At 33.8% G+C, this 15,318-nt stretch overlaps 1 protein-coding gene across 1 annotated transcript in view; it reads right to left on the reverse strand.

Moving 5' to 3' along the window:
- Nucleotides 1-2,740: 2,740 nt before the first annotated feature.
- Myo95E (Myosin 95E) overlaps nucleotides 2,741-15,318 on the reverse strand; it is a 35,302-nt gene continuing 22,724 nt past the window's right edge. The window contains exons 19-26 of the mRNA XM_085945151.1: nucleotides 14,285-14,371; nucleotides 12,136-12,273; nucleotides 10,970-11,076; nucleotides 10,146-10,281; nucleotides 9,386-9,538; nucleotides 6,490-6,573; nucleotides 5,080-5,207; nucleotides 2,741-2,864 (exon numbers count right to left, since the gene is read on the reverse strand). Of these exons, the coding sequence (XP_085801277.1) occupies nucleotides 2,741-2,864; nucleotides 5,080-5,207; nucleotides 6,490-6,573; nucleotides 9,386-9,538; nucleotides 10,146-10,281; nucleotides 10,970-11,076; nucleotides 12,136-12,273; nucleotides 14,285-14,371 (957 nt within the window). The remainder of the gene's footprint in view (nucleotides 2,865-5,079; nucleotides 5,208-6,489; nucleotides 6,574-9,385; nucleotides 9,539-10,145; nucleotides 10,282-10,969; nucleotides 11,077-12,135; nucleotides 12,274-14,284; nucleotides 14,372-15,318) is intronic.

Consider the following 15,318-nt stretch of genomic DNA (forward strand, 5'->3'; position numbering starts at 1 on the left):
TGCATCGTCTAATACATACATTTGGTGGGTTTTGGATGTAATCGATAACCAAATGCTGTGTAAAATTACATATTCAATTTTTACATATTTTTTTGCTAAAATTGACCATTTGTCGACTCATCAGTTTTTAGATACCATGTATGTACATAACCTAAGTCGATTTCGCATTTAATTTGATTTTCTCAATACCTATAAAACTGGACATACAACATTAAATTTGTGCATTAACCTATAGATATTACATGTAAAAATTCACTATAAGCAGAAATGCCGTTTTGATATAACATTTTTTGAAAATCTAACCATGCGTTTATAAAATCAAGCTTATGTCACATTTGCTCACTGATTGGTTGTGTTTCAAAGAGCAATTTCTTCTGAAATCGTTAACATAGTGATTAACACAAAGCTGCCATTTTTGCTCATAGTGACTTGTGTGATATATGGATAGTTTTCTACAACAATGTGGTCAAATAAAAAAAACATGCTAAATTATATGATTAGTTGTACATACCATATTGCCAGTAATATTGGACATTATCCCAATAAAATAATTAGGTAGGTAGGTAAATTTTATAATTTTAACTGTTAAAAATTATTTTAGATCTTTTTATATATATTATATGAATTAAATTTGTCACCAGATTTAGTAATATAATCGAAAAGGATATATTTTCGTCAACCTAGTTTTATAAAAAAAAATACTCACATTATTCCAGAAAACTATCAATCATTGGAAATTATTTTTTCATTTATAAAATATATAACAGTCCTGCTGACAATTCTTTAATTTTTTATAACATCCCTCCTGACAATTCTTTAATTTTCCAACAATCCACACCTTCCCAAACACATCATTATTATTCCAGATATTCGATACTATCACAAGAGCCATTTAATTGAAATAATCTTTTTAAATATCATATGATTCACAAGTGTGGTAGTGATTGTAAAATCTATTCAAGACATTTTGTAAAAACACAACCAACGTAAGGTTGCATAAAAACTTTGAGAGATTATTTGGCACAATGTTTTGACACACGTGTTTTTCTTTGGCACAAATTATAGTATAGTCTTTTTTATACATTGCCGAGTTGACATTTGACGACAAGTTCAAATAATATTGTAGTAAGTAGATATAATAGGCCTGAGACATACAATAAATGTTAGGTAATATGTTTACATCATTTTTATATATTGTGGGCAAACAACATAAACTTTACTGGACAGCTACAAAATTAAAAATGTGTTTGAGTCAATTTGTTCTGAAAGAATCATTATTCACAGCGCTTAAAAAAGCCAAGGCAATTTAGGTGAAGGTCCATCACAGGCCGGGGGTGGTTTAAATACCTGGTTCCGTGCCAAGTAAAAGCAACTCATGCTTTTTGGCAGTACCATAGACAAACGAAAATTGTACACAATACGCAAAAGTCATACGCTTGAAACAATAAAATTAAAACTTTACATAATTAGAAAATTTCAATAGCTAAATTAAAAAAAAAAATTTAAAAAACACCACAGAAACAGGAAAAATAGGTAAAAGTGTAAATTACATACATCTGACTAATTTCATGATGTATTACAATATAAACCCATGTGTACTTTGGTTTAATTTAAAAGCATTGTGTGCTAGGACACTGTAAGTAAATGGGTAAAAATTTAATTTAATTAAAAAAATTTTATTTAATTAAAAAAATATAATAATAATTAAAATACTATTTATAATAATAATATGACATAACAATTCAAATAGGTACCTACACAAAGCAGCAAAAAGAGAAACCAGTTTTCTATGTATGCCCACAATATTTATGACACAAAATTAGGCCTTGAATCAAAAGAGGGAAATTCACTCCTATATACAAAATTGGATAACATCATGCATTTATAAATCAAGTGATGTGAAATTTTGCTTTAAATACGTATCCAATCACCCCAACACACTACAAAACACTCAAATACACATATACCCATACTAGAGGAAGTCTTATGATTTTTTAGTATTACATCATTTGGCATTACTGGAAAGCTTTTAGTTATGGTTCTATATATTCGGTGTATTCGGCTGCCAATTTTTATGTACAATAATTGACGTGGTCTACCTTCTCACAGGCTACAATTGTGTTATGTGAATGTTTTGGTTCCAATACAAGTCAAACGTCATGTTTCGTGTTCGAAATGGTCATTTACATCCATTCGTAATAGATTTACATTTCAGGGTTTATCTTAAATTTTGGCACATTTATTATTGTGGTATTGTATTAGCTGATTGAGTGAATCTAAAAATGTGTTGAATTTCTTGCTAGTTTTGATAGATGCATAGGATGACAGTATGACAGTATGAAGCTTGCCGCAAATAGATCTGCAATTCGAAATGTCTTGTAGCCAATTTAATTGCTGGTAGTGTTCTTTCGGCTTCACATTCATATATTTAGGCTCTGTCTTCTAGAAAAGTTTCTTTAACGTCTTCGGATATATCACTTGATTGATCAATACATAATGTGATTCATTTAAAAATAGTGTCAGAAGTAAATATGAGTAATTCTAACAATAAGTGTTTTTTTTGTGGTCAAATGATAATTTGCCGAGGCCATCTTGAAAATCTGAAGAGCTCGCCTACCGAGATGCAACGATAGTGTAAAAATTCTACGACGGGGCTTATGAACCTGGCGATATAGTCGGGAGAGTTGGCAGCACTGAGCTTGGAAGAACTGGACGCATTGTGCGCGTTGGCATGCCTGTATCAAATGTGTACCTCCATCCTGTTTCCTTTGCGCATAACCCGCACGGCATCAGGGTGCAACTCGGGCAGGCCGTAGCACTTAAACGTGAATGTCACAGTCTGCTGACCGAAGTTCGCTTCAAATCTAAAAGAAGACATTTTTCAATAATGTACCAATCAGTGAGTTCTAATATCCCGGGTCTTTTGTCATTGTTTTTCAATGTGTGTTTGGATCAAGAGTATAGACCTAACCGGTTGAACAAGTGGCTAACATCCATTTCTCGTAAAATCAAAAATCTGTTAATAAAACCTCGGTACTGTTCGGTTATATAGAATACAGCGGAAAACACATTTTGAAAATACCCGATATACTGGATTATTTATTAGTTTGGGTTAGTTTAGGTTGGGTTAGGTTAGATTAGGTTTGGTTAGGTTAAAATAACAAATAATCCAGTTTCTACTCTGTCAAGGCTCATATTATGATCTTCTAAAGGTGCATTTAGACCAAATGAAGAAGAACATACAGCAAGAGTTAGAGCATTCTGTTGTAAATGCCTAGTGAACAAAATACACAAAACAAGTTTAAACTAAAAGAGCTAGAATATAGAACATAGAACTGCGAGCGAATGCTCTTGCTCCCTCTCTGTGTTGTTCAGATGTATTGAGAGTTTTTCTTGGTTTACGTCCAGTAAAAAATGCATACTGTTATATGCAATTATAAATGATATATAAGTGCTATTGGAACGACTACCAGATTTCTGAGTAAGCCATTTTTGACGCTCCTTCTGTAGGAATCGAGAAGAGACTCCATCTTTTTCTTCACCTCTTCCTAGCCCACCCACCCATACCCATATCAGTCGCAATCTCATCCCATGCATCTTGTTTTTTGGTATTGTTTTTATACGTGTCAATAGTAGGATCCCACAAACATGTCGGCTATTTGTAAACATTTTTCTTGAGTCCAATCCATTTTGAGTGCAACAATATGCAAAAGTGATGTAATATTTAGTAATTGTATAGGTACGTTCGGCAGCAACGCTTTGATGAAACCGCTCCACCAGTGAGCGCGATAGACCACGAAAGAATGCTCAATCAAACAAACAACCATTCTTAGAGCATTTTAGCTAAATGCAGCGGATCTCCGTAGTATCCAAAAGAATGCTCGCTCACTCGACAAAAAGCGTTTACGTCAAGAGAATTTCACTGGAGTGGGGGAAGAACGAACATACGCTTGCTTGGTCTAAATGCAGCTTTAAGATCAAACATGGTCGGTTAGTAATTAAAGTAATACCTACTTTGATTTAAAATACAAAAGCCGATCGCAAAGAGTAACTCAATTTGGAAAGCGCTTCAGAGAGTATTAAGAGCCATTAGTTAAAATTTGTAGCAATTACGTATGACGCCTATACTGCCGTACTAAGCACAGAGGCCGTATCTGCATTTTAGGCAAGTGGGAGATCAGAGCTTTCATATTATTTTACTTTTCCTGCTAATACTGGGGAACTTTTTATTTATTTTATTTGTCTATAATAGTTAATTTTGGTTTAAAATTTGTTTACATACTTTGAAAATTTGATGTATGTTATTATTATTATTAATATTATGTATTGATATTAGCCGTATCTATGTCAGATACGGCTAAAATCCCTTAGTAAATGATAGTTACAACCGAATCGCTTAGTATTTATCGAGTTTTTTTCTCAAACTCCGTAGATACGGCTATTAAAACCCTTGATTTCTCCGTAACTATAGCAGTTACGGCTGAATAAATACCGATCTTATACAAAAACTCTGCAGAATCCAAATATCGAAAAATATGAAAATACCTAAATACGTCAGTTACGGCCTCTGTGCTTAGTACGGCAGTATAGCATAGTGGTCTATGTGCAACCTGAGATATGCACATTCGATTCCTGCTTACTTTTTTCAAAAAAGATTTTTTCTATTGGTTATAATATATTTTCTCAGAAGTGTTTTCAAAATTATGTATGTTCAACAATTAGAATGTTACATTCTTAAATCTTGTGAATTATTCGTTGAATAAAAAAAATAGTTTATCTAAAATTATACATATATGATTTAACGGCATAATTTTAGATATTTTATAAATGAATATTTATTGACTACTATCTACTATGGCTTGAATTAGACAGGGTGTAATTGAATTTTAAAAACTAACAAACATTATTGTAATCTTAGTTCAATGCAAACAAATGCACTATTTATGTTGGATCATAACAGCATACCTCCACCCTTCGCCACAGATTTCTATAGAAGAAGGATTTTCAACATCTCTGTCCAAAGCTCAATCTTCTTCATACAGAACTATTAAATAATTAACAATCAAATCCAGTACTTACTCAGTACTAATGTTCACTTCGGGCGCCTTTCCGACGGCATTCTGTACAACGAGGAACAGTTTGGTCACCATCTCGATGATGTGACAGGTCTGGAACACAAAGTCTCCTTTCTTTTTGCTAATATCGCTCTGCAAAATAATCGGAATGGTTAATATTGTATGATTATTTCTACAAGACGAACACGGTGTTAACACCGATGGGGTTTGATTTCTTCATTCAGTTTGGTCACAGCAATATAGAATCCCGTAAACAGCCCCATACTAATCGGTCAACACATCATTGGCCAATAGGCCGACCAATGGATGGCCCCGGTTTAATTTTGAATTGTCAAAAATTGTGTACGCTTAAGTATTTAGAGAATAGCTAATCCTATTATGATAAACCATCAAAATATATTTCACAGGACACGTGTTTTATTCACTTTTAAGGGGGGACATGCTCAGCGTAGGTCAAAATGGAGCTTTTGTTCTATTTTCGCGCGCGTTAACATCATTTTACTCCGTACTTCAATTATAGTTTGTCAATTTATGGCTACGGCCGTATGTTGTAGCTTAACCACTGGGGAATGCCACAAGAAATGGCGTATTTCAAAAAAACACTACCTTATTCTTAGGTCAATAATTATTATAAAGCAATCATTATTCGTAGGATGTTTATCACACTTGAATGGTCAAAGACATAGCTTATAATGAGTATCTTTAGAATTATCTTCAAATGGGTTAATCTTGCCCATTTTTTGAATAATAAAATGCCTAATTCTTGTCAAATTTGGGATCACAGTGATTATCAATATAATTTTTTATCGTAAATATTTCACTATAATAACATCGATATAAATTATACTGATGGTTTTATAAAGGCATTTAAAAATTAATAAATGTAAAAAATTTTAACACCACTGCACATTTATGTACTGAAATATGACTATATTCTAAAACATTAGAGCGAGAGGTTTAAAAGAACCAAATAATCCAGTTTATCGGCTATTTTCAAAATGCGTTTTCCGCTGTATTCCATATAACCGAACAGTACTAATCAGTTTTTTTTAATATAAAGAAAACATATTTCAATTATTGGTAAGGGGTCGTCCATATACGACGTCACGCAATAATGGTTGGGGGAAGGGTTAGAGAATATATCTCATCATAAAATCAACATAATCTAAATTCATTTTTTGTCTAAAAATAAAATATTCTACAAGAACATGTACTGAAGTCGACGATTTGTTTTTGAAAAAACGGGGATCAGTTAAAAAATATTTTGTAACGAAATGTAATGACAATGGGGGATAAAATTACTGAAAATCGTATAATGTCATTTACGGCCACACAATGAAAATAATAGTGCAAATTTAACATAAAGAAAATGTACAGAACTACTGAATTTCTAGATTTACCACTGGAGACTTACCCCAAAGAGACAACCCGTGGTGTCGGTGCTAGCCCTGGAGGAGGGTTGAGAGTCCACTTCGTAGGACTCGCCTTCCAACGAGCACTACGGAAAGCAGGATCACACATCAACTACTTCACACATATACTATGTATAATAACACACACACCAATTCTATAACTAACAGTGGAAGGAGAGTGTACAAGATTTGTTGTAATGTATAATATGAAAAAAAAAAAATCAGAAAGAGGATACTTAATCCAAATAACACTAAAAATTTCATACCAACGTTTGGACTAATAAAGAGGGAACCTATTTACTAATTCTTGGTATAGTAACCACAGTACTTGATACAATGTTTTAGTAGGTATGGTTAAATTATAGCGACAATAGAAAAATTATACGTATTATTCTGTGTGTTGGCAGATTTAAAAAATCGTAGTACTGCCTGTTTTGATCTTTGATTATAATGTATGTATGACATACTGTTTGTTGTTTGCATTTTTTTGTGATTGTTCATCTGAATAAAAACATTACATCCATTCACGGTAAATTTTGAAAATATCTGCACGTTCAACATTCTATGAAATTAACTGATTGAGCGAATCGAAAATTGTGTTGTGGTCTTTGGTGGTCAGGTGATCACAGTGTGAAGTTTGCTACGAACTAATCTACGATGTAAAATAACTTGCAGCTACTCTATTCATTATCCTAATAATCAATAATTTTTAAGCTTCACATCATTAATGTCATGTTACTTGTTGTAGTGATTTCAGAATGTTTTTATAAACGGACTGCATTATCAGTAATGCTTGACAATTACGGCAGGAAACCAGAGATCGGCGCAATCTAATCAGAGACCTAAATAACAACCATGGATAAAAACACATTAGCTCCGCCTACTTACAGTGTATGGAAAAAATGGTATCTACACATATTAATGATAATGCAGTCCCACTATAATAGTGTGATTGAATTGCTATCTATAGAAAAGTTTAAAAAACAATGTATTCAATGAATAATTCTCAAGATCAATTAAATAACATTCTTTATTGAACATACATAATTCGGAAACAGCTCTGAAACATACTGACATTGGAAAGATCCTGACACTACTAAGTAATCAAGGTAAGTACGTATTGTTATAATAATTCAAACCTCAAAAGCCAGTCGCCAACGGTGGCGAAATTTAGCAAAAGCGCTTCAATTGTATGACAATGCAGATGACTAAATTGGTAAAGATCGGTCGGAATCTGATGGATGCAGGTTCAAGTTTGAGGACGATTTTTTCTAGTATGTTTCTGAATAATGTATACATAATATAGAAAAATTAATATTCTCAATGTTGGCACTACTATGTAAATACATTTTTTGTAAATAAAATGCAAATGGCATCCTGCTGACGTTCATAAATTAAATTTATCTAGCTAGTTCGATAACTATGTATGTATTTAACTTCTATGAAAAATGAGTAAATGCATGTTATATTATTGATAGGTTTGTTGTGTCAATGTTAACTTATGTACTACAGTACACTCTCAGTAATCCGCCGCTCGCTTATCTGACAACTACTACAATCCGCGGTTATTTTTACTGGTTGAAAGCACAAAATCAAGCTCTATAATCTGCCGGTATGCATATGTCAAATTCAGTAGTCCACCACGTGCCAATATTTTGACTTACGACTCTTATGAGCTGTCCGTCGTCTAGCCCAGTTCCGTTGACCATTATTTTTAACCTGAGTCAATAATATTATCGTTTTCTTTCAGTTAGTAAGCTGTGTATTCTAGCAACTGACGCATGTGTTTCTATTTGTTTCTTCTGCCACATTCTTTGTTTGAACATTTAACAAAATGGTCGAAAGCGTAACCATGACACATTAACTTTAACACAAAAATTGGAAATTTTACGGTGCTTCATTTACTGACATTGCTAAAATGTACAATATTGGTCGCTCAAGTGTTTATAGTTTATGGTATAAGAACAAAAGCAAGATTGAAGATTTTGTGACAAGTGCTGACTCTGGAATTGGGCACCGGCAAACAATGAAGACGGGCGATTATCAACAATTAGAGGAAATGTTTTATTCCTGGTTCTTGCAAGAGCGTCAGCGGTATACATCGATTTCTGCAGACATTTTACGCCAAAAGGCACTGTTCTTTTATAAGAAAATTTATAAAAAAATCATCCAGCAAGGCATCCGCATTTTAACTATAACTGGAGAGAAGTTATCATAGTACGAATTTCTCAATAAAAACTATTTTTACAAAATATGTACCTGTTTTAATTTTTACCATATTATTTTGTACGTGTTTATTCACCCACTGTGGTCGAGCGGCTTAAACGTTGGACTATAACGCCGTGGGTCCCAGGTTCGAATCCTGGGTCTGGCAAGTACATATATTGTTTTTCAATTTGTGTCTGTCAGGGTATAGGTTGAGCAAGTGGCTGACATCCATTTCTCGTAAAAAAAACAAAATCTGTTAATACAAACCTCTACTCTGTGGAGGCCAATGTGATCCTATTAGGATCGGACATGGTCGAAAGAAAAAAAAAGAATTTTGTATGTGTGCATTATAATCCGCCGTTTTCACTAATTGCACACTTGTCTGGTTTTTGGGGTGGCGGATTACTGAGAGTGTACTGCACCATGTTGCTTTTGAATATTTAGAAAGAAAAAATATCACAACAATTAAATAATTGACAACAGACTCACATGTGCATTATGAAACTTGAAATCACAATAGTATAATACAGACTATAAAAGAAACTTGTGCATTTTATTCTAGCGAATATTTAATAAACACATACTTAGTAATATTTATTTATTATACTGGTGAAAACATTACATATGTAAAAACCATCAATAAGTGAGTGCAATAATAACAATATTGAATAAATGATTGGTTTAACTTACAGCTCTGACGTGGAAAACGGCAATGTCATCAGGCAGAGGGCTCAAGGATATTCTGTATATTTCTGCGGCGGGTATTCGGTACTTCACTCCCAGCGTTCTCTGGTCGAGGAGCAACATGGCGGACGTGGACACCACGGCGAGGGTAGGCACCAACTGAAATCGCATGCGCACTCGATTAAATTAATTATGTTTTCAGATATTCGCAATATGTGAGAAAGATGAAATGTTAGTTTTTAAACATTCATCCCATCCCATCTTCCTCGTAATAACCAATTTCGACTGTATGTCTATCTCGTACATCAAATATACCAATTGATGGTGGTATGTATGACAAGATTTCCCAAAGAACCAAACTGGCATGGAGTGCATTTGGGCGCCTGAATAGTATCTTCAAAAGTGACCTCCCACTGTGTCTTAAATATAAAGTGATCAACCAATCTGTGCTACCGGTGTTCACATATGCGTGTGAAACATGGACTCTTTATACTGAACAAGAAATCCAAAAATTATGAGTAGCGCAACGTGGCATGGAAAGGTGCATGTTGGGCATAATGCGGAAAGGTCACAAAAAAACAGCAAACAAAAATACGACAAAAATACCTACTGGATAGACGAACTCATAAAATTTAGCGGATGTATGTGGACAGCGAAGAACTAGGGACCGAGAAGAATGGAGAAAACTAGAGGAGGCCTCCATGCAGCAGTGGATTGCCCCTGGCTGATGATGTTGATATCAGAACGTGTGATAATAATAAATCACCTTTCCACTGGATCTGGTGACTTTGTTGACGATATCGGCAAACACAACGTACTGGTCATCCGTGTCGATGCAGACTCTCTTCCAGACCGCGTTCTGTCTTAACCGCACGTAATCACCGACAAAAGGATGTGATACACTGCAAAAAACAATAACAAACTTCTGTTATAAATGTAGCACACTAAGGTTCGATAACTCATGTGGGTAACAAGAATGAGCTGAAGTGGGTTCAAGACAATATGACAGAAGCAATGTAAACCCTGTCAAAAAAATCATAGACAATGTACAAATTACGCCCACCTACCTCTTCACATGAGAAGAGATGATATCTAATGGAATGTTCACTATATTCATAATTTTTTCTAGTGAGAAAATTAGTAAATTAGTAAGTAAACTATTTTTTTTATTCAACGACTATTTATTAAATTATTAGCAAGTACAAGCAAGTAACAAAAATTTGGAGTGATCTTGACACCGTTTAGTAATGAAGGTAATTCCAATAGTTTGATTTAAAATACAAAAGCCGATTGCCAATTGTATTGTAAAAACATTAATTAACTTCGTCGCAATTAGTGGCCAGAGCACATGAGCGTGAATCCTGGGGGACGCAGGTTAAAATCCTGCTGGATGTCATATTTTTGCCAATATATTTCTCAGAAGTGTTTTCAAATTATGTATGTAAATTAATCAGTGTTTGAAGAAAAGTTTGTCGAATTCTGCCAGGTATTTACGAGGTTGCCTAACTTATCTTTCCGGATTGGGATTCTCATAATAAACGTCAGTTATGATATTGAAAAATAATGTCATGATGGGGGGGTTTTGTTTACCTTCTCGCGTAGCTCTGCTTTCTGTCTTTAAATATAATGCTGGCCGTTACTTTCTCTCTCATTCTGTTTCTCGCGGTTTGGTCGAATTTTAATCTATACTTGTGACACTGTAAAATGAAAAACAGAAATTAGCACAGATTTATTTTACTACATAGATTTGTTATGCAAGTATAGAAACATCTCTTCAACAAACTTTTCAATTTGCCGCGACATTTGACATCTATAAGATCTCTAATAGTCTACCAACGTTAAATAATCAAGAATTAACTTTCTCAATTCAGAGACAATTTGAATGCTTGGACGATCAGAATATGATTTACAAAAAATTCTAAAGGTGGTTGGTAAAAAATTCGAATTACACAAAAAACTCTGCGCATTTGAATTAAAGGGTTTAGGGCTAAAGCTTCGGCCTATAGCGTCGTGGGTCCCAGGTTCGAATCCTGGGTCTGGCAAGTACACATATTGTTTTTCAATTTGTGTATGAGTCAGAGTATGGACATAATAGGTTGAGCAAGTGGCTGACATCCATTCTCATAAAAACAAAATCTGTTAATAATACAAACCTCCACTCTGTGGAGGCCCATATGATATTATTAGAATTGGACATGATCAATATTATTATATAGAGGGATGTATTTGAAGAGATATTACAATACTTTATGATATTTCAAGAACATTTTTAGTAAAATTGCTTTGCTTGAATTGGTAGCTATTCCATGCATTGACAACATTCCATTATTCGTAAATAAAGACAGTGGCCTGTTTTCACATTTTGGTTCGGAAATATATTTACATAATACTATTTGCGATTTTTTTTAGTGCTTATTCATCCAAATATTCTAAATAATGATGGTTCATGATACAAAAACAGTTTTACACTTGTAACACTGATGCAAGAGCATTATAATGTCAGCACTGGCAAATGAATTTCAGACCACAACTGACCAGTGACTTGAACAAAGTTTAGCCATCAGGCTTACTAAAGTTTTCATCGGGCTCTATTAGATAGAATAAGGCTTTCTTCAACACCTTTATGGTTCGCTAAGAAAACAAACAATATTAATAAATTTTAATCCATCTCATTTCTTGTGATATAATTACACTTTCAACTAGTGTCATTATTAACGATTGTAACGTAGAAGCAGTGTAAAATAAAGAGTGCATACCCTCCAACGATGATGTATCTGCGCAAGGAAGTGCTGTGTCGGGGCAAGGCGGGGCGGGGGGCGCGGCCAACCTCCGCAAAGGGGCGAGGTGTGCGCCGACGGAAGCTGACTCATCAAGCTGCTCAGGTATCTTCGTCTCTGAAAGCAATTCAGTACATCATGCTGTTGAGTAAACGAAATACCATCACATGCTAAACAAAAGTGGAAACGGTTGAATTAATAGATGTTTCAGATAATAATACATTTTAGGTACTCGAAACTGTCTCATCAGTTCAGCAAGAAAAAGATTGCTATTGAAAATAATTATATTCGAAATATTTTCATTATGTGTACTGCGTAATACTTCTCAATTATCTACTGTAATACGTTTTGTACTACTATACAATAAATTATATTATAAACAATGAAATTACCTACTAGCTTGATGATAAACGAATAGAGTTGTAGATTAATAATGTTTCTTGGTGATGACCAAGTCTATATATTAATTGTTTCCGCCTATATAGGTATTTTTTACCAACAGCAAAAAAGACTTCAATTTATCGAGGGATAACTTTTGCTGACGGGACTTTCTAAATGCTGAAAATTTAATTTCTTAACAATTTAACCCCATAAGGTCTCACATTTTGCCAAAATATCTCTTACTTGATTTGGCAACCTCGATATTATAAAATCTCTAATGTGTTAAAATATATTTGAAATAATCGTAACAAACTCCTAGAGAGAAAAAAAAACTATACGATTTACAAGCATTTAATAATATCCCACAAATCTGGTTTGTGTCCGGACTAACACAAATATTTATCGTTGTCGCCGCGATCGCCTATGCCAGTGGCCGACTGGCTAAGCAGCGGGATCCCACGCGGAAATTATGCTTTCTGTAAGCAATATCAAATTCCGGCACCGACACGAAAAAAAATTCATGACAGGTATGTTAAAAATTGCACATACAAAAAAAGCCCATCTTTAAAATACCAAAAGACAATCTGTTATAATTTTATTGAATGGCATACTGAACCATAAAGAGTAGAGGTTAGAGTACAGGCCTCGAACCGTGCTTGAATACCACTGCTGTGTCAAATTCACATCAAATTAATGTGTATTAATAACCCAAATGGTTGATTGAATGACAATTGCTTTTTTACTAATAATGATACGATTGTGGAGCCAATTAGATATACATACCGATGGTGTGGCTTTCCACCTATTGTATTATAATACGTAAGACAATGAATTTAATATGTTAAAAACTAATTGGTCATAGATGAGAAAATTTTTGAAACGTTAATAAACATAAAAACAAATGTACTCAACCACCTTATAGAAAGATATGTTTAGAATGGTATAAAACAATTCCTAAAATTAATGATGCAATCGTACAAGCAGTTTTGATGGATAGTAGGATGAAGACGTCATGAATGATGAGGCCAAAGTGTGAGTAGCATTCGTCACGTATTTAGGGCCAAATGCTTAGTCAGACTAATGAGTGGGGTTCTGCGTTATGTAGACGATTTTTGGGTATATAACACATATCGAACGGCTCCCCCTAGTGTGGGAATTTAGAAACAGAAGTGACAGGTCGCGAGCGGAGAACTACAAGTTTCTAAGTGTTTGTTTTTAGCGAAACAAAAGTAACAATAAGGCAGCTTAGAATACTAATTCATTGTTGGGCTTGTTTTGTCAAGGATGAACACTTAGAACCTTGTAGTATTAGGCTCACGAGGTGTCAAAATTTGTTTTGTAAATATACTATTGAATATCATTTACTCATTTCGGTCAAATCAAAATTGTATAGAGTACCGATTATCTATGCGAACACCATTGGAATGAATAATTTTCACGCATTTCGCATGTACCCTACATACGTATTTGTGAATAATTGAATATTAGACACGAAAACTATCAAAACACAGATAAAGAAACCATTAAATTATAATTTAAAGTTTTATCAATGTCAATTTAAAAATACTTTTCAAATTTATGGTAAATTAAAATTTAAAAATTGGCAGCACTTTCGATCGCCAATGATGCCAGGTTACATATTGTTTTGACAAACGATCAACTATGCAACGAGTTCATTAATTAGTTGGACTAACATAACGTCAATATCTCTGCATTTGGCCCTTAATATGTAGAAATATTGAATTACCTTCCATTGTACATAGTGTTTTTGAATAATTTGAACAGCCCACAGCACCCGTTTCTCTTGCTTCATTGATAACACACGTTTTCGAGTCTGAAAATATCACAATATCATACACTATTACATAATATTATCTCTAAGCGTAATACTAAATAAATAATTGATGTAAAATTTTATAAATCAGCAATAGAAGCCAAACCAATTTGTATATTATCATACATATATTAATGACGATTGCATTGCCACTAATCAAGCATTCTATTGGTATAAAATCTTTGACAAATAATTAAGCAATATTACGTATAAGAGTAATATAATATAATTATTATAATTTACTAGGAAAAGTATAAAATTTTCTGCCGTTGACATTATGTATTAAATTTATTAACCAAACAGCAAACAATACTTGAGGCTATCAAATAGCGACAGTACACATGCATGGATTTACTTGCACCAATAGTGTGTATTTTAAACTATCGTGATAATAACTGTTTACGCATATAACCCACTATTTTATAGACCGACACTTAAGCCGCTCGGCCATCGTGAGCGCTTATTTTTTAGGCCACTAATGTATCTACGAGCCATTCAAATTAATTCTAAACAGCTTTGTAATTAATCAAGGTAATTATTGATCTAATTTCTTTGGACGGCGTCCACACCACCGTGGCCCAATGGCCGAGCGGCTTCAGCATCGGCCTATAATGTCATAGATCCCAGGTTCGAATCCTGGGTCTGGCAAATACACATATTGTTTTTTTCAATTTGTGTATGAGTCAGAGTATGGACCTAATAGGTTGAACAAGTGGCTAACATCCATTTCTCATTTTAAAAAAATGGTGTGTGTACTTATGTATGCGCGTTAGAAGTTATACTTCTTTGGCGTAACAAAACAAAAACAAAACTAGATTCTTCGACTAGCTCTTAATTATATTGTTAAATTACACACTTAAGAAAAAGGACTGCTTATTGGAACGCCGTTGGTTTATTTCTATACACTTTAACCTATATTATTAAATTATATAATTATTTATCGTTGT

Source organism: Rhyacophila brunnea, unplaced genomic scaffold, assembly GCF_057557595.1.
Source record: "Rhyacophila brunnea isolate RB1 unplaced genomic scaffold, BYU_Rbru_1.0 scaffold_18, whole genome shotgun sequence".
NCBI classification, from domain to species: Eukaryota; Metazoa; Arthropoda; class Insecta; order Trichoptera; family Rhyacophilidae; genus Rhyacophila; species Rhyacophila brunnea.